The 18709-nt window shown below is 41.8% G+C and overlaps 1 protein-coding gene and 1 pseudogene across 1 annotated transcript; one reads left to right on the top strand and one right to left on the bottom strand.

The window, feature by feature from the left end:
* Window positions 1-603: 603 nt before the first annotated feature.
* On the bottom strand, window positions 604-11600 carry LOC128331333 (E3 ubiquitin-protein ligase Topors-like; annotated as a pseudogene).
* A 1131-nt stretch (window positions 11601-12731) lies between these two features.
* LOC128329020 (E3 ubiquitin-protein ligase Topors-like) lies at window positions 12732-18681 on the top strand. The gene is made up of 2 exons (XM_053259401.1): window positions 12732-13170; window positions 15096-18681. The coding sequence occupies exon 2, from the start codon at window positions 15108-15110 to the stop codon at window positions 17508-17510; it is 2403 nt and encodes an 800-aa protein (XP_053115376.1). The 5' UTR covers window positions 12732-13170; window positions 15096-15107; the 3' UTR covers window positions 17511-18681.
* Window positions 18682-18709: the final 28 nt, after the last annotated feature.

Here is an 18709-nt window from a genome sequence, read left to right as displayed (position 1 = left end):
AGGCATCAGGAATGCAAAGCATAACAGGATGCTAAGCATAAATACCACACAAAAATCTAAACATTAACTGAGTAGTGGTTAGGAACTTGGGCGTCATTTTTTGTTTAAACCTTTTTTTAGACCAGACATTCAAAAGAGGGGGCTGTTGTATCATCTGATGTGCAACACATTATGGACAATTAGTACCACAGTTTTTCAAGAGCTTATTCAATTAAAAGTAAAGGTAAAGTGTGCCTTCAAGTCGTTAGCACATTTATCTTGCATTATTATGCTGTGATAAGAGCCACCAATGAATATTTTTAGGACTCCTTACTGGTTCCAACCGCAGACCTAAAAGCTCAAGCTTTCCTCCATGACACCCTGCTCTCCCACAGCACCCATTGCCAACTGCCGGAAATCCATGGGCATACCAAAAAAACACTATTGCTTAGCCTCCTGCTGCTACTGATTATGCTGCATCCTCTGCAGATCTAACAATCAAAGGTTGCTTTGGTTTTTGCTTGTAATTAACCAGCCTTGTGAGTGTGGTAGAGTTTTCCCTAGCAGCATTCATTGTACAGGTTTCACAACTGTGGTGCAGGTAAAACAAATATTACATTTGGATTTAAAACATATCAGAAACGTCTTTATTGAAACTTTTGTGAAATGCCTGCTTAAAAGGGACTCTGACACAACACCTTTATAGCAATCATGGATCCTTACTGGCAAAAAGTGAACTATATAAATCAAAGATATGGCAAAATTAAATTAAACCTGGAGTTGCTTTCCCTTTTCATACATAAAACATCAAATTATTTCCTAACTTCACATTTTAAAACCAATGAATTATTAGGGGAGTACCTATATTACAAGGAGAGGAATGGGGTAGGTTTGGGGGACAAGGTGATATTTCACAAGTAGTCTGAAGACAGGGATTTGGCAGGTACTAGCAACGTTGTGCTTTTTTTTGGACTCCGCAACAATTCAAGGATGAGATGAGATACTTCACAGAGAAGAAGTTCCATTAAGTTTTACCACAGAAAGCACAAGAAGCTTTTGTCTTGTTGCTTTTAGGAAAAGACAGACTTCAGATGACTTTTTGAATGCATAAAAGATATTAAAACAAGTTACAGATTTCTCCACAAAACATGTCAGCTAAACCAAAACGGAGGAAATGTTACAGGTGACACACCATCTTCAGTGCTCCATTCAGAATGCCAGCTGAAGGCTCTTAAATACAGAGCTGAGAAATGAAAGCAGCAAACAGAGAATAGAGCACACATTTGTTTCTTTTTGTCCATTTGTTTCATTTGCACACTGCCCCAAACTTAAGAGGAAGGCAAGAAAGGAGGCACCCAGGCCAGGGGATGCTCCCATAGAGGCGTCACATTGGCTCCCATAGAGACCAGCACTGGCCTGTGAGGACTGATTTGTTTTGTTTTTGTCTATTTGCTTCTTTGTTTATTTCATTTTCACACTTCTGTCTCTGGGTGGTTTACAACAACATGATGGAGAAGAGAGCAGAGATTAAGGGTATAATAAATATGATATTATTCGTCATATTCGTATTCATCTATTAAGAGTATTCACAGGACCTGCGGGCAGTGGGGGAGGCAAGGTCCAAGTCACCTTCCTACCAGACAAGAATGTGCCTTCCCTTCGGGAGTGCTGCCGTGCACCCACATGATCCGCACCGGTTGGAGGAGCATGGATTTCCAGAGGCTGGGACATTGTGACCTGGCCTCCAGGTATCCCACAATGCACTGTGTGATGAGTGCGGTGCATTGGGAGATACCCTCATGAGACAGGCGTTCTATGATCTCGGCAGCTAGGTTCCACACATTCCATTTTATACTACCCACTTCACCGTACACCAACCCTCATCCTCCTTACAGACAGAGCAATCCCTCCCTTCACCTCTATTCTCATACAACTGGGATTTAAGATCTCGTCAATAAACCTCTTGTATAATATTATATCTTAATCTATACAATTGCTCTCATTAGAATTCATATAGGTTTCCATAGCTGACATGCATTTATTTGCTGTTTCCTGTATGAATTCTATTCAGAGAAGGTGTATAGATCAAGATATAATACTGCACAAGAGGTATATTGACATATTATTACTGGAACTAAAGATCATGCTGACAGAAAGTTTGGGGAACTCAATAGACTAAGGATAAGATTGATGAGGAACGATCTAATGGATGGGGTTATACTCACACACACTGGATAGGGTTACACACTGGATGGTGTTACACTCCTCCTAAGAGATCAGGTTCGTAGTCTCGGAGTGCTTCTAGATCCCAAACTCTCCCTGGTTTCTCAGGTTGAGGCTGTGGCCAGGAGTGCTTTTTATCAGCTTCAGCTGATATGCCAGATATGTCCATTCTTGGAGACAAATGACCTTAAAATGGTGGTACATCTGCTGGTAACTCTAGGCTTGACTACTGTAATGCACTCTACGTGGGGCTGCCTTTGTACATAGTTCAGAAACTACAATTGGTACAGAACATGGCAGCCAGATTGGTCTCTGGGTTTACCCGAAGGGACCGTATAACACCGATTCTAAAAGAACTGCACTGGCTGCCGACAGAGCATCTCCTTCTCTGTTTGCTTTTAGGAGGACCCTGAACACATACCTGTTTTCCCAGGCCTTCAACTGAGGTTAAATTTTAATATGTTTTTAATATGTTTTTATTTATAATTTTTTCTCTTTTTATTAATTTTAAATGTGTTATATATTTTTTAAAATTCTGTACACTGCCTAGGAATTTTTTATACTAGGTGGTATATAAATTCAATTAATAATAATAATAATAATAATAATAATAATAATAGCAGCAGATGAAACAGTGGACCACCTAATAAGCTGTTGTAAAAAGATCACACAGACTGACTACAAACAAAGGCATGGCAAGGTAGCAGGGATGATACACTGGAACATCTGCAAAAAATACAAGCTACCTGTAGCCAAAAATTGGTGGGACCATCAAATTGAAAAAGTTGAAGAAAATGAAGATGTAAAAATATTATGGGACTTCCGACTACAAACAGACAAACATCTGCCACACAATACACCAGATATAACTGTAGTCGAGAAGAAAGAAAAACAAGTTAAAATAATCGACATAGCAATACCAGGGGATAGCAGAATAGAAGAAAAAGAAATAGAAAAAATCACAAAATACAAAGATCTACAAATTGAAATTGAAAGGCTGTGGCAGGAAAAGACCAAAATAATCCCAGTGGTAATTGGCGCCCTGGGTGCAGTTCCAAAAGACCTCGAAGAGCACCTCAACACCATAGGGGCCACGGAAATCACCATCAGCCAATTACAAAAAGCAGCTTTACTGGGAACAGCCTATATTCTGCGACGATATCTATGACAATTGACAATAAAATTCAGCCATCCCAGGTCCTTGGGAAGGTCTCGATGTCTGGATAAAATAAACCAGTCAATAACACCTGTCTAACTGTGTAAACAAGTAATAATAATAAAGCTGAACTGTTTCAAAATCAAAACCAGGCAACCTCCCCTTTGCCTTCACCTCAAAAACCCAAATGCCGTTTAACAGAAAAGCAACAAGAACTAAAGCAAAAAATAACTGAGCACATGAACCAAACAACCACCAGGGTTTGACTTCCAGCTCTAAAAACAGTTGCCAAAAAACAACTTGCTCAGGCATTAAAAGATGTCAATGCTGCACTTGCAGAAACAACAACCAATAACTTGCAAGAAACAAATCAACTAATGTACAGTGCAGGAACAACAACAACACAAGAGCTCGGATATAAAATCAGTGGACCTGTAAAAAAAGAAAGTAGTGCATCACCTAAATGGAAGATTAGATTAGAAAATAAAATTGCCAGGCTTAGATCAGATGCTAGTAAATTGAAAGATATGAAAGACAAGACGCTGAAGAATGAAAACACCAAACATTATCTGATCCAAAAATACCATCTAGATTCAAGGAAAATTAGAGAAGTCCTGGAAATAATAAAGCAGCAAATAACAGCAGTGTCAAAGAAGTTTAGCAGATACGAAGCCAGAATTACACAACACAGGCAGCATCTCCAATTCCTGTCGAATCAGAGACGTTTCTACCAAAGCACAGAAGGAGAAACTGCAAGAAACACAGAAACACCAAATAAGAAACAGTACAATTCTGGGAAGAATTATCGGACAATCCACTAGATTATAATAAAAAAGCAGGCTGGGTGAAAGAGGTCGAAAAATGTAACCAACAAATGCAAGATCTAACAATAACACCAGAATTAATAAGTGAAAGAACAAAGAAAATTAAAAATTGGACTGCACCAGGCGATGATGAACTGCATGGATTTTGGCTTAAACACCTAACAAGACTTCATAAAACAACTACCAAAACAGCTCAATAACATTTTGCAAGGAGGTGATATTGAACAATGGCTAACAACTGGGAAAACTCATCTCATTATGAAAGACCCAGCAAAAGGTGCACTTCTAAGTAATTATAGACCGATAACCTGCCTGCCAACCATGTTCAAATTATTAACTGGAATAATAGCAGATGAAGTGATGCAACACTTATTAACTAACAAACAGCTTCCAGTTGAACAGAAAGGAAATTGTCCTGACACCAGAGGCACAAAAGACCAGCTGCTGATTGACAAAATGATTTCAGAAAATTGCAAGAGAAGAAAAACAAATCTAAGTGTTGCATGGATTGACTACAAGAAAACCTTCAAATCATTGCCTCACAAATGGATACTAAAATGTTTAGAAACAACTGGTGTCAGCAAAAACATTCAGATATTTATTTTTTAAAAAAAGCAATGAGCATATGGAATACACAGTTAACAATCAATGGCGAGACACTTGGACAGGTTAGCATTAGAAGAGGTATTTTCCAAGGGGACTCACTATCCCTGTTTGTAATCGCCATGACTCCACTTTCACAAATACTAAACAAAACAGGCCTCGGATACCAAACATCTAAAACATCCAGTAAAATCAACCATCTGCTGTACATGGACAATCTGAAGTTGTATGGAAAGTCCCAGTCAGAAATTGAATCACTGCTAAACACCGTATGTTCAGTAGCAATAAAGCAATGGAGTATGGACTAGACAAGTGTGCTGCATTAATAATGAACAGAGGAAAAATAACAAAAACAGAAGGAATAGAACTGCCCAATGGAAGCAAAATCAAGAACCTGGAAGAGAAAGAACGTTACAAATACTTGGGCATTCTCCAGGCTGATAACATCGCACACACTGAAGTTAAAAGAAAAATTGGAAGTGAATACATTAGGAGAGTTAGAAAAATCCTCAAGTCCAAACTCAATGGCGGGAACACCATACAAGCCATAAACACCTGGGCTATACCTTTGTTATCAGATACAGTGCAGGAATAATAGACTGGACCCAGGCAGAACTAGAGACGCTAGATTGTAAGACTAGGAAAATAATGACCATCAATCATGCTCTGCACCCCGCAGTGATGTAGATAGGTTATACCTCCCTCACAGCTCAGGTGGAAGAGGAATGCTGCAAGTCCATCAAATAGTAGAGGAGGAGAAAAGAGGCCTTGAAGAATATATCAAGGACAGTGAAGAAGATGCACTTCAAATGGTCAATAATGTGAAACTATTCAACACCAATGAAACAAAGCAGGCCTACAAGAAAGAACAAGTCAAGAACCGAGCAGAAAAATGGAAAAAGAAGCCACTGCATGGTCAATATTGGCACAATATAAGTGGAAAATCAGACATCACCAAGACCTGGCAATGGCTTAAGAATGGCAACTTGAAGAAAGAAACAGAGGGTTTAATACTGACTGCACAAGAACAGGCACTAAGAACAAATTCAATAAGAGCAAAAGTCGAAAAATCAACAACAGCAAGTGCCACCTTTGTAAAGAAGAGATGAAACAGTGGACCACCTAACCAGCTGTTGTAAAAAGATCGCACAGACTGACTACAAAAAAAGGCATGGCAAGGTAACAGGGATGATACACTGGAACATCTGCAAAAAATACAAGCTACCTGTAGCCAAAAATTGGTGGGACCATCAAATTGAAAAAGTTGAAGAAAATGAAGATGCAAAAATATTATGAGACTTCCGACTACAAACAGACAAACATCTGCCACACAATACACCAGATATAACTGTAGTCAAGAAGAAAGAAAAACAAGTCAAAATAATTGACATAGCAATACCAGAGAATAGCAGAATAGAAGAAAAAGAAATAGAAAAAAATAACAAAATACAAAGATCTACAAATTGAAATTGAAAGGCTGAGGCAGAAAAAGACCAAAATAATCCCAGTAGTAACTGGCACCCTAGGTGCAATTCCAAAACAACTTGAAGAGCACCTCAACACCATAGGGGCCACAGAAATCACCATCAGCCAATTACAAAAAGCAACTTTACTGGGAACAGCCTATATTCTGCAACGATATCTATAATAGCAGCAACAACATTGATAATAAAATTCAGTCATCCCAGGTCCTTGGGACAGCCTCGATATCTGGATAAAACAAATCAGTCAATAACACCTGTCTGACTGTGTAAATAAATAATTAAAAAAACCAGGGATGGTTATCATTTTTAGATACTGAAATCCAAATGTGTGGTGGCTACATGAAAACTAGGTGATATAGGAAGCCCATGAAAAAGAAGATTCTAATGATGGCTGCTCTAATGATATTGGATCCTGGTGCTCCCACCGAGCCAAACCCACCTTCTAAGCCCAGCCTTTGCCTAGGTTAACGGCATGAGCGCACCCTTAACCCAGCAGCCAGTATCACGTGTGAGCTCCGGCTGCTTGCAGCCCAAGCGCACACAGCGATGGGCGCCTAAAGTGCCGGTCTCATGCGGGTATACCCCAAGGCATTACACTTGTTGCACAGTACATTATGGGATACCTGGAGGCTGGGATGAAGCGTCCTGGCCTCTGGAGATCCATGCTGCTCCAAGCAACGCAGATTGTGTGAGCACACAGTAGCGCGCTCAAAGAAGAGGCACACCATCGTCTAGGGAAAAGGTCAGTTGGATCCTGCCTTCCACCTACCCACAGGCCATGTGAATACTCTTAATATCTTCTCTGCAGAAGGTCTGCTCTCTCCTCCCTCATGTGTGGTGCAATGGCCAGTGCAGTATAATGGTCAGAATGTTGGACTAGGACCCCACTTGGCTATGAAACTCACTGGGTGACCCTGGGCCAGTCACATATCTCAGCCTAACCCACCTCTTGTGAGGATAAAGAGAACCTCTGGGCTCCATGGAGGAAGAGTTGAATACAAACAGAGGAAAATAATAAATAATAAATGTATCTATTATGTGTTTGCTGCTTTTGGTTGTCAGCTTCTGTATTAAAGTGCCTTCAGCTGGTATACTAAATGAAGCCCTGAGGATGGTGTATTACACCGAAACATTTGTTCAGTTTTGTTTTTGCTTAAATGTTTTGTGGGGAAATTGGTAAATTATTTTAATATCTTTTAAGCATTAAAGAGGTCATTTGAAGTTGGTCTTTGGAGCAGCGCAATGCATATTTTATCGCTGGTATATTGTATTTTAGGAAAACTCTGATCAAAAGTTGTTGTGTTCCCCTCATTTAAAAATGACTGGCTAACAAGTGACACTTTCTGTTCTGGTGAGTGCAACTGATGTGAATGTTCCATAAGCTTTTTCAATCTGAAAAGCAAACGTGTTCTGGTGGCTGGAAACTGGTTGTGTAAGTCTGTTTCTATGCTGTTAGGCTGATTTAATGTCCCAAGTGAACTGCTACTCTCTCTCCCAGTAGATCTCTGTTCATTGGCAGTTTCCTGCAGCTGTGGAACTCTACTTGGAGTCTCATCTCCTACATCCTCCATTGTGCTGGTCACATTGCTGTCCATGCCAATTTTTCTGATTCATTAGCTCTGTCATAACTACAGTCTCTGGCTTCCAAGAAGGGTGAAGGAAACTCTGTTGTTCTGTCATTCTGTTGCATGGCGGGACTCCAGGAAATGTTACTATCATGCTCAATATTGTCTTGGATTTCAAGGTTTTTGCCACTGTCACAGTCTATTGTAATTACAACTGGAGAGGAAACTGGAGGGTTGCCTGTGTGGATTTTTTGTTTTTCTCTCCCCTTTCCTCTTCTTTTTATGGTGTCTTGCATCGGTGGCTTTTCCTTCAGAAATACCCTCCATAGTTGGGCTTCGCAACCCTTTCTTCTCCTTTTTGTGTTGAATCTGTTTCTGGTTGTCCACCTGCAAAGCTAGCTATCTTTTTGGAATACTCCCTGTACTTCTGCAAAGGTTTCTGAAGAGCACTTTCTTCCTTTGCAGAAGAAGTGTCTTCATATCCTCTGTGTGTGCTCTCCAAGTGATGAGTCTTAGACTTCCTTTTCCCACTAGGCTTTTCAGTTCTTGTTCTCTCAGACCCACTAGCCGGAATTCTAGACCTGCTACCGGATTGACTTCTTGGTTCATAGCCATCTGGGGTTCTATTTCTATGGTAATACACGTGTTTTTTACATTGGTAACCATCACTGACTTTACTTGGTTAACTTCTTTTCGGGGACCCACTCCTGTGGGATCCTGATCTGCTTGGATCTCTAGACATAACACGCTCTCTACTTGGAGAGCATGTTTGACGTTTTCAAGACAGACTCTTATCTCTGGTTCTTGACTTCTTTTTGTCCTTCCTATGTGTGTGTCTGCTCAGATCCTTCTTCCTTCTTTGCTTTTCCCAGCTATGAGGTGTTCTCTTTCTTTTCAGGCCATGCCGCTCCATACTGTGAAAATCTTGCACATCAGGTTTCCTTTTTCTAGATATTCTGTAGCCATCATCATCTCTTTTTGTAGGTGAACTTTGTAACAAAGTCTGGTTAATAGACTCCCTCTTTTGAGTATGGTCCTGTTCTCTCCGTTTGGGTTTCAGTTTATTTGAGAGTGACTTATAACTGTATCTATGATCCCTGGACCCTACAAAGAATGCTGATGTATATCCACTAGCCTTGGTATTGCTAAAATGATGACACTGGATGGGCTGTACTTGCGTCACTTCTTCACTCCCCCCCCCCCCCCCAGCTGATGCCTCAGAGTCTGAAGATAACGCAAAAGGTCCAGGAGTTCTCTCGGTTACTGGTTTCACGTTGCCAACACTAACACAGTTGTAAGAGGAATCACCACTGACACCATTGATCTCCACACTTGCTGGTAACTGTCCTGGAGGCTCAATTGTGTTTGCAGTGGGCTCTTCATCAGAGCTTTCTGAAGTGTCCAAAGCAGCAGATATAGCAGCACAAACCTGCTCTGAGCTGCAGTAAGAAGGGCCTGGTGTTTCACCATCCCAAGGTGCCTGACCAATACCAATTGTGAAGGCATTACGATCTGGTTGTTAGGAATCTGCCTCATCTGGAGAGATCGTAATAATGGAGGATTCAAGTGGTCTTTCTTCTTCATATGAAGGAGCAGGACAATCATAATTTGCGTGTTGATCATATGAATCTATATCACAAAGGCAACTGGCAAAGCTGATGAACTCATGCAGGAAGTGTTCTGTGCAATGGAGCAAGAAAGGTTTTTAATATTCAGCGAACGCTTGGCTCTCCATATCAATTCTAGCTACATTGCTCATGATAGCACGTGTTACAGTAATGACTAGAGATTCACGAGCACCAAACAAAACAGTAAGTTCCCGCCTTACCCACGGGATTAGCCTGCAAAGCCTGGCATGATTGCTGCGGAAATATCCGGTTGAGATATCTCTATAGCGTCCTTCACCTAAAATGCTTCTAACATGGATACCAGAGTAATATAGAGCTCTTCGGTAGTTAATTATATCCTGATGTAGAATCTTTTTTAGAGATATGCGTTCCAAGCCAAACTGGTGCCTCGACGCAAGGCATCTGATTATCGGATGCATTTCTGAATCTCTGAGCCTAGCTGGTTGACTCAACAGCCCTTCAAACAATACCCCTTCATCAGGAGAAAATGCTGTTCTAGAAGTTCTAGATGAGGAAGGTTTAGGATTAATTGAAGTGTGAGGCTCCCTCGTTAGTGTAGTCTTGTAATAGAATAGCCTCCCATGAGGAATAAAAAAAGCATCATCAGCTGAAGGCCTTACTATATATTCCTCATATTGATCTTCAGAACTAATATTGTGCAGGATTGTCTGAAAACGCTGTTTGCAGAGTGGACATTCTGCTTTGGTATTGGACCACTCCTGCACACATCGAAAGCAGAATCTATGGCGACAACTGTCTAATGAGGCCACATCTTCAAATTGGTCCAAGCAGATTGGACACGTAGAGTCTGGAGATGCATCAACTGAGGTTGGCTGATGCAGCCTGTTTGGGCTAGACCTGGCTGATGATTCATCTGTCTTGATGCCATTCTGCAAATATTCTGTAAATAAAGAGAGAAACATCAGTGTGCACTTGATAAAATGCCTACTGATCAAAACCAGTGCTAAGTTAGCTTTTCTATAGAGCTAGACTTTGAATCAGTGATGTGTCTTTATTGTTCAAATAGGAATGGGAAATCCTTCTGGAAAGTGCTTTACAACATTTTCTAAAGCCCTAAATAGATTGTGATGAAATTAGGTCTGTTTGACTTATATATTTAGTAAGCATTAGTAACTTTAGAAAACAAACAAAAAACCTCTGCTGTATATTATATCTAAAACAAAAATTCCTAAAAGCTGCAAGTATTTACATTTGATTAGGATAAGATTTGCATATTTGATTAAAAGAATATAAAGCATACATAATGTGCTTGTTTCTGCTCAAACAAATACAAGGCTTTAATGGAACTTTATTTTTACTGGAATGGCTTTTAAAGCTGAAAGGCAATATAGAAGTGTGTTTTATAGAAGGCATAATATGCATCAAGATACCTTTTTTCACCCAGGCTTTTAATCAGATATTGTTTCAATTGTGTTTTTAATAGTTTTAATGTTTTAAATTTTAATTGTTGTAATGTTTTAATATTTTTATCTGTTGTTTTTATTGTTTTGTTTTAAACCGCCCAGAGCCCTGCATTTTGGATGGTATACAAATGTGTTAAATAAATAAATAAGGCAATGATAGGCTACTCTGTGGGTTTGCTTGAAGTAACTAATCAGTTTTAGGTTTGCCCTCAGCTGCAGTTTGAGATGAAACAAAGATTTTAGGTTTTAGCTGTGCAAATCTAAACCAATCTGGTGAATTCACCACTTGAATTTTGGATATCACCATATGTATTTTGGTTTTATTTTAGCCCTGTTTACAGATCAATAGTGCAAGACAGACAGAAAGACAGACAGACATGAACATACTCTCTTGCACTTCCTAGGAGGAAATCACCTGGAAAAAAGCTAATTACAACTTTAAAGCTGCCCAATCTTCCTACTATTGTATTGGCATCCATTCATGTAATACTGCTTCAAAAATTAATTTGTGAAGCAATTAAATTGCAAATGAATTGGTAATGAATAGAACCTGAAGCTATTCTACAGAAAAATATAGACATGACTATTTTCCATTTTAGAAAATGTTTTGCTCCACTTTGTACAAATATTAGCTGCTTGATCAGGGCAGGTGAATATACATCCTAGCAGCTTAATGTGCACACAGATGCTCTCACCCCTGGACTTCAGGGGCATAGTCCAGGGCCTCCACACTCCCTGGGGCCCCCCCATCATGTCCTATTCATCTGTCTCTGGTGGTGTGGTCGCTCACGCCACTGGCATGACTGACCTGTTCTGGGCAGCTGGGCTTGATCTCTGCTTTAGAGACCAAGGAGGCAGTGGGGAAAGAAATATGTGGGAGGGGGATATGTGAAGTTGATGTTGAAATGTGTCTGCTAATGCATATTTGCATACTTAACTGTTTTACAATCTAACATAATTGTGAGTTCAGTTGCTGTTACTCTGTGTATGGTAAGAGGAGGATGCTTAACTTGGGGGGGGGCGGGGGTCCAAAGGCCGCCATCTCTCCAAGAGCTCCTTAAGCAGTGAAGACGGAGGCACAACCTCTAGCAATTTAGAAGTGTCCCCAGAAAAGGGACGAAGTTAGCTCTGGAGAAGCATGCCAGAGTGAGTCCCGCTTCCCTCGACCCCGCACTCCTCACAAGTCAACAACATGCCCGCCCCCAAACACACACCTTATCCCACACTGCTCCAGACAGGCTTATCGTCCTAGATGGGTCGGCCGCGTCCTACTAGGGGCGGGCGGGCGGGAAGGTCTCCCAGCCCTTGTTTCTCCCCTCCCTCGCGGCTGCATCGCCTCACAACTCCCACTTGTTGCGCCCAACAGCAGACTTCCTGGCTCTCAAACGAGTCGCCCAAACCGGGACAGGAGGAGCCAGAGGCGGGGGGACGATGCGGCCGCGGGATGCCAGCCAGGCCCTCCTCGGCATGAGGCACTCCCGTCCCGTCCCAGGCTGGCAGCACACGGAGGCGACGCTCGCGCCCCGCTCAGGTTGGGCGCCGCCACGCAAGCTGCCCTCCGTCCCCGCCACCACCACCGCTTCGCCCCCGCCCCCAGGTCGACACCGGTGAGGGAGGAGGCTGAGCCCCCCAGAAGCAGCAGCACCACGCAGGCAGGCATGGCGAGACTCCCTCCTCCCTCTTTCGCCGGGCAAAGGAGGAGAGTCGTGCCAAAGAGCAGCAGAGTCAGTGCCGCCCCGGTGGGCGGGGAAGGGGCTCCTTCGCCCTGCTTTGGCTTTCGGGGGAAGCAGCCTCGCCACGCACCGATCAGGAAGACGAGGAGGACGACTCAAGACAGCTGCTGCTCCTCTTCCCAGGCCAGAGGCGCCAGGCGGGCGTGCAGGCGCGCGCGCGCGCACGTACGCACGCACGCGGGGGATTCGTCCCGTGCCTTTCCAGACTCCGTCGAGGCTGAAGCCCGCTCGTGCAGCAGCGGAGACTCGACAAGGCACCTGCTGCTGCTGCCGTGGACCAATCCCTGACTCGGAGCGAGCGAAGCGTTCTAGCCAACGGAAGCCAACGCTTAACGGTTTTGAGCTCTGGCGGAGCCAACTGCTGCTGGCTCTGGTCACTTTACTCCCGTTCTCTCACTTGTTGCGCCCAACAAGTACTCTTCCCTTCCTGGTGACCATCAGCTGTTAAGAGCCTGATCAGGACAGCCTGCCCAGCCCATCAACGCAGATGCTCAACTTCGCTGATTCCTTTCTTTTTGTTACCTATCATCAATAGTAGCCTTTATAACAGGGTAGGAACCTTGGCTCCCCAGATGTTGCTGAACTATAATTCCCATCATCACCTTGGGATCAGGGGCTTAGATAGTTTACTTTAAAAAAAAAAATTGTCAGATCTGTATACTCCCTACTACCGGTCTAGGCAGTTTAGAACAAACAAACCAAACATTTTTTTTCAGTTAAAACATTTAAAAGACCAAATTAACATCCATAAAAGAACCAACTAACTCAAAAGTGTGGCTGAAAAATGTGTCTTTAGCTGTTTCCTAAAAGCCAACAGGGATGGAGCAGCTATTTGCCTGTTATGTGAAGTGTAAAAGTTGACAGATGCACTGTGAAGTCTCTCCCCTCTGGACATCAACCACCAACACTTGGGGATTGTCTTTTATTTCAGGCAGCACTTAATCCATAGATAACTTACATACCCCAGTTTAGTTTTTCACCTTATGTATTTTGCTCTGTGAAGCAGCACTGGTATAGATTCACTCACCAACTGCAGACTGCCACCTCCCCTGCCACATTTTCCAATATTTATTGGTGAAGATACCCCAGCTTATTTTGAGGAGCAGTGTTGAGTGCATTAATCACCAATACATTCTACAACTGACAGTCCAAAACCGGTGCTAGGGATTAAGGCTTTCCATGTTCTTGAGCCTTATCACCCTTTACATCCTGAGATCAGCCTATCAAACATAACACCCAAACAAGCCATTTTGATTTAAAACATTTTAATGTAGAAATAGTATCACTGCCCAACACTCCCTTGCTGTTTTCAGCCCCGCATATCGTTCTGTGTCTTGAAAGTGTACTGTACCCCCCCCTCCCGTTTCCTGAATGTACAAGAGGAAGTGGTGGTTGCTCCAGGAGGAGAGTGTACTCTGCACCTTAAGCTGTTAGGATGTACATTCACTTGCTCTGACCAAGTAGCGAATATTTGTACAATGTGGAACAAAACATTTTCTGAAATGGAAAATGTTCATGATTATGTTTTTCTGCAGAAACTATATTTTTCTTCAGGTTCTATTAATTGCCAATTAATTCACAAATTACTTTTTGAAGTAGTACTACATGAATGGATGCCAATACAATAGTAGGAAGGTTGGGCAGCTTTGAAGTTGTAATTAGCTTTTTTCTAGGTGATTTTCCCCTAGGAAGTGCAAGAGAGTATGTTCATGTCTGTCTGTCTTTCTGTCTGTCTTGCACTATTGATCTGTAAACAGGGCTAAAATAAAACCAAAATACATATGGTAATATCCAATCCAAACCAAAATTCAAGTGGTCAGTTCACCAGATTGGTTTAGATTTGCACAGCCAAACCTAAAATCTTTGTTTCATCTCAAACTGCAGCTGAGGGCAAACCTAAAATTGATTAGTTCTCATGTCACTTCAAGCAAACATGCAGAACAGCCTCTGGTTGCCTTTTTTAACTGTGGAGATGGGAAGTTCTGTAGAAAACACTAATGTCTTCTGTAAAGCACACTTCTATATTGACTTTCAATTTTAAAAAGCATTCCAGTAAAAATAAAGTTCCATATAAAGCCTTATATTGGTTTGAACAGAAACAAACTCATTATGTATGCTTTATATTCTCTTAATAAAATATTCAAATATTTTCCTAATCAAATGCAAATACTTGTAGCTATTAGGATTTTTTTGAGATATTCTATACATCAGAGGTTTTGTTGTTGTTGTTGTTGTTTTTAAGATTACTAATGCTTAATAAATATACAAATCAAACAGACCTAATTTCATCATCATCTACTTAGGGTATTGGAAAATGTCGTAAAGCACTTTCCAGAAGGATTTCCCATTTCTATTTGAACAATAAAGACACATCACTGATTCAAAGTCTAGCTCTATAGAAAAGCTAACTTAGCACTGGTTTTGATAAGCAGGCATTTTATCAAGTGCACATTGATGTTTCTCTTTTTATTTGCAGAACATTTGCAGAATGGCATCAGAGACAGATGAATCATCAGCCAGGTCTAGCCCAAACAGGTTGCATCAGTCAACATTAGTAGATGCATCTCCAGACTCTAAATGTCCAATATGCTTGGACCAGTTTGAAAATGTGGCCTCCTTAGATAGTTGTTTCCATAGATTCTGCTTTCGATGTGTGCAGGAGTGGTCCAACACCAAAGCAGAATGTCCACTCTGCAAAAAGCCTTTTCAGACAATCCTGCACAATATTAGTTCTGAAGATCAATATGAGATATATATAGTTGATGATGCTTTTGCTAGTCCTCATGGAGAGCGAACTACACCAACGAGGGAATCTGACACTTCAATTGATCCTCTATCTTCCTCATCTAGAACTTCTAGTACAGTGTTTCCTTCAAATGAAGGGATATTATTTGAAAGGCTGCTGAGTCTACCAGCTAGCCACAGATATTCAGAAATGCTTCCGATGATCAGAAGCCTTGCATCGAGAGAGCAGGATAACTTGGAAGGCATATCTCCCAGACAGACTCCACAATGGGAGAGAATTAACTTCCGAAGAGCTCTGTATCACTCCGGAGTCCGTGTTAGAAATATTTCAGATGGAGGACACTATAGAGATATCTCAGCTAGATATTTCCGCAGTGATCCTGCCAGCCTTTGCAGGCTAGACCCATGGGTAAGACGTGAACTTACTGTTTTGTTTGGTGCTCGTGAATCTCTGGTCAGTATTGTACAACGTGTTATCATGAGTAAAATAACTAGAACTGATATGGAGAGCCAGGCATTTGCTGAATATTTAAAACCTTTCCTGCTCCATTGTACAGAACACTTCCTGCATGAGTTCATCAGCTTTGCCAGTTGCCCTTTTGATATAGAGTTATATGATCAGCACGCAAACTATGATTGTCCTGCTCCTTCATATGAAGAAGGAAGACCACCTGAGATTATTACAATCTCTTCAGACGAGGCAGATTCCCAACAACCAGATCGTAATGCTTTCACAGTTGGTATTGGTCAGGCACCTTGGGATGATGAAACACCAGGCCCTTCTTACTGCAGCTCAGAGCAGGTTTGTGCTACTATATCTGCTGCTTTGGACACTTCGGAAAGCTCTGATGAAGAGCCCTCTGAAAACACAATTGAGCCTCCAAGACAGTTTCCAGCAAGTGTGGAGACCAATGGCGTCAGTGGCGATTCATCTCACAACTGTGTTAGTGTTGGCAACGTGAAACCAGTAACAGAGAGAACTCCTGGACCTTTTGAGTTATCTTCAGACTCTGAGGCATCAGCTGAGGGGGGCAAAAGTGAAGAAGTGAAGCAAGTACAGCCCATCCAGTGTCATCATTTTAGCAATACCAAGGCTAGCAGATACACATCAGCATTCTTTGTAGGGTCCAGGGATGATAGATACAATTATAAGTCACTCTCAAATAAACTGAAACCCAAACGGAGAGAACAGGACCATACTCAAAAGAGGGAGTCTACTAACCAGACTTTGTCACAAAGTTCACCTACAAAAAGTGATGATGATGATGGCTACAGAATATCTAGAAAAAGGAAATCTGAAGTGCAAGATTCTCACAGTAGGGAGTGGCATGGCCTGAAAAGAAAAAGAACACATCATAGCTGGGAAAAGCAAAAAAAGAAGAGGGATCGCAGTGGATGCAAACATAGGAAGGACAAAAAGAAGTCAAGAAACAGAGATAACAGTCTGTCTCAAAAAAGTCAAATACACTTTCCAAGTGGCGAGAGTGTTATGTCTAGAGATCCAAGCACATCAAGATCCTGCAGCAGTGAGTCCAGGAAAAGAAGTTCACAGAGTAAAGGCAACAATTATTGCCATAGAAATAGAACCCCAGATGGCTATGAATCAAGAGGTCAATCAAGTAGCAGGTCTAGAATTCCGGCTAGTGGGTCTGAGAGAACAAGATCTGAAAAGCCTAGTGGGAAAAGGAAGTCTAAGACTCATCACTTGGAGAGCACACACAGAGGAAATGAAGACATTTCTTCTTCAAAGGAAGAAAGGGCTCTTCAGAAACCTTTGCTGAAGTACTGTGAGTCTTCCAAAAAGACAGCTGGCTTTGCAGGTGGACAACCAGAAACTGAGATTAGATACAAAAAGGGGCAGAAAAGGTCAAGAAGCCCAACTGTGGAGGGTATTTCTAAAGGAAAAGCCACCGATGCAAGACACCATAAAAAGAAGAGGAAAAGGGTGGGAATCACACAAGAAATCCACACAGGCAACTCTCAATTTTCTTCTCCAGTTGTAATTATAATAGACAATGACAGTGACAAAGACCCTGAAATCCAAGACAATATTGATTGTGATAGTAGCATTTCCTGGAGTGCCGTCATGCAGCAGAATGACAGAGAAACAGGGATTCCTTCACCCGTCTTGGAAGCCAGAGACTAATGAATCAGAAAAATTGGCATGGACAGCAATATGATCACCACACTGGAGGATCTGTGCATCCCCCCTCCAGGCCTGTAGCCAGCCTAAAATAAAAATAAAAAAATAAAAATGGGTGGGGGGATTGCAGAAGTCAGGGGAGGCAGGTTATAAAATGTTCAGCTAAAAGGAGCACTGAAAACTGTCAGTGAAGCTGGAGAGCAAAGATAATTTTTTGGTGTGGCATGTAGGCACCATGCCATCCATCAGCTGGCTATGGGCCTGCCCCCCTCCACTACACCCCTAGTGGCAAGAGGGGAAGGACTGTAGCAGAGCAGAAGAGCATCTGCTCTACATGCAGGAAAACCTATTTACCATCCCTGGCATCTTTATACATTCTTTTAGAAAATAGCCTTTTGAAACTCTGGAGAGCTGCTGCTAGTTAGTGTAGACAGTATTGAATTAGATATGTGACAGGTGGAGTAGAGTGCCCTGTGTCCACCAGCAAAGGTGGCTGTATTTCCCATTGCCTCCACTAGTGCTTGGTGAGAGCTTACCTATATTTGGGTCAGTGTCCAAGAGGGACACCTTTTCACTGACACATCTGGGCCTCCCTGGTGCACTGAAGTATGTAGCCTTGGGGCTCTGAAGATCCTGAGCTACTGACTTGTGGCATTGGCTGCTAAAAAAACCACAAAAAACCTTTGTCTAGTAATTGTATGACTAATTGATTAACTCCTTATGGTTCTGAATACAAATAAGCAATAATACAACATAAGCAAATAATACCAAAAATAAGGGAAAAGCTGATATTAGTAGCTAGGCGATACCTGCAGTCGTTGCAGCAGGCCTGATGTTAGCAGAAGCATTCCTTCTGGTGTGGTGTGGCAAAAGAGGAAATAGCACGTGCCAACCTTTTTTTTCCTAAGCACTTTTATTAAAAATAATATATTTTAAATATTATGCTCAAAGGGGGATTTTTGTGGATTAAAAGATCTGTAATCAATCTTATTAATTAATCTACTAAACATTGCAACCCAACAAGTTTGCAAGAAAGGAAGCACCATGATCCACACAAAAAGCCGAGCAAGGACTTGAATGCTGGCATCACTCGTCCAAATCAGACTATGCCACAGTTGGCCCTTAGTGTGATCTATTGTGTCAGTCACCTACTCTAAGCCTCTGGAATAGAGAGGTAAGGTTCAAAGAATGATAAGCAGGCA

This window comes from Hemicordylus capensis, chromosome 6 (genome assembly GCF_027244095.1).
Source record: "Hemicordylus capensis ecotype Gifberg chromosome 6, rHemCap1.1.pri, whole genome shotgun sequence".
NCBI lineage: Eukaryota > Metazoa > Chordata > Lepidosauria > Squamata > Cordylidae > Hemicordylus > Hemicordylus capensis.
The sequence above is the reverse complement of the archived record's forward strand: the minus strand, read 5'-3'. Positions and strand labels throughout refer to the sequence as shown.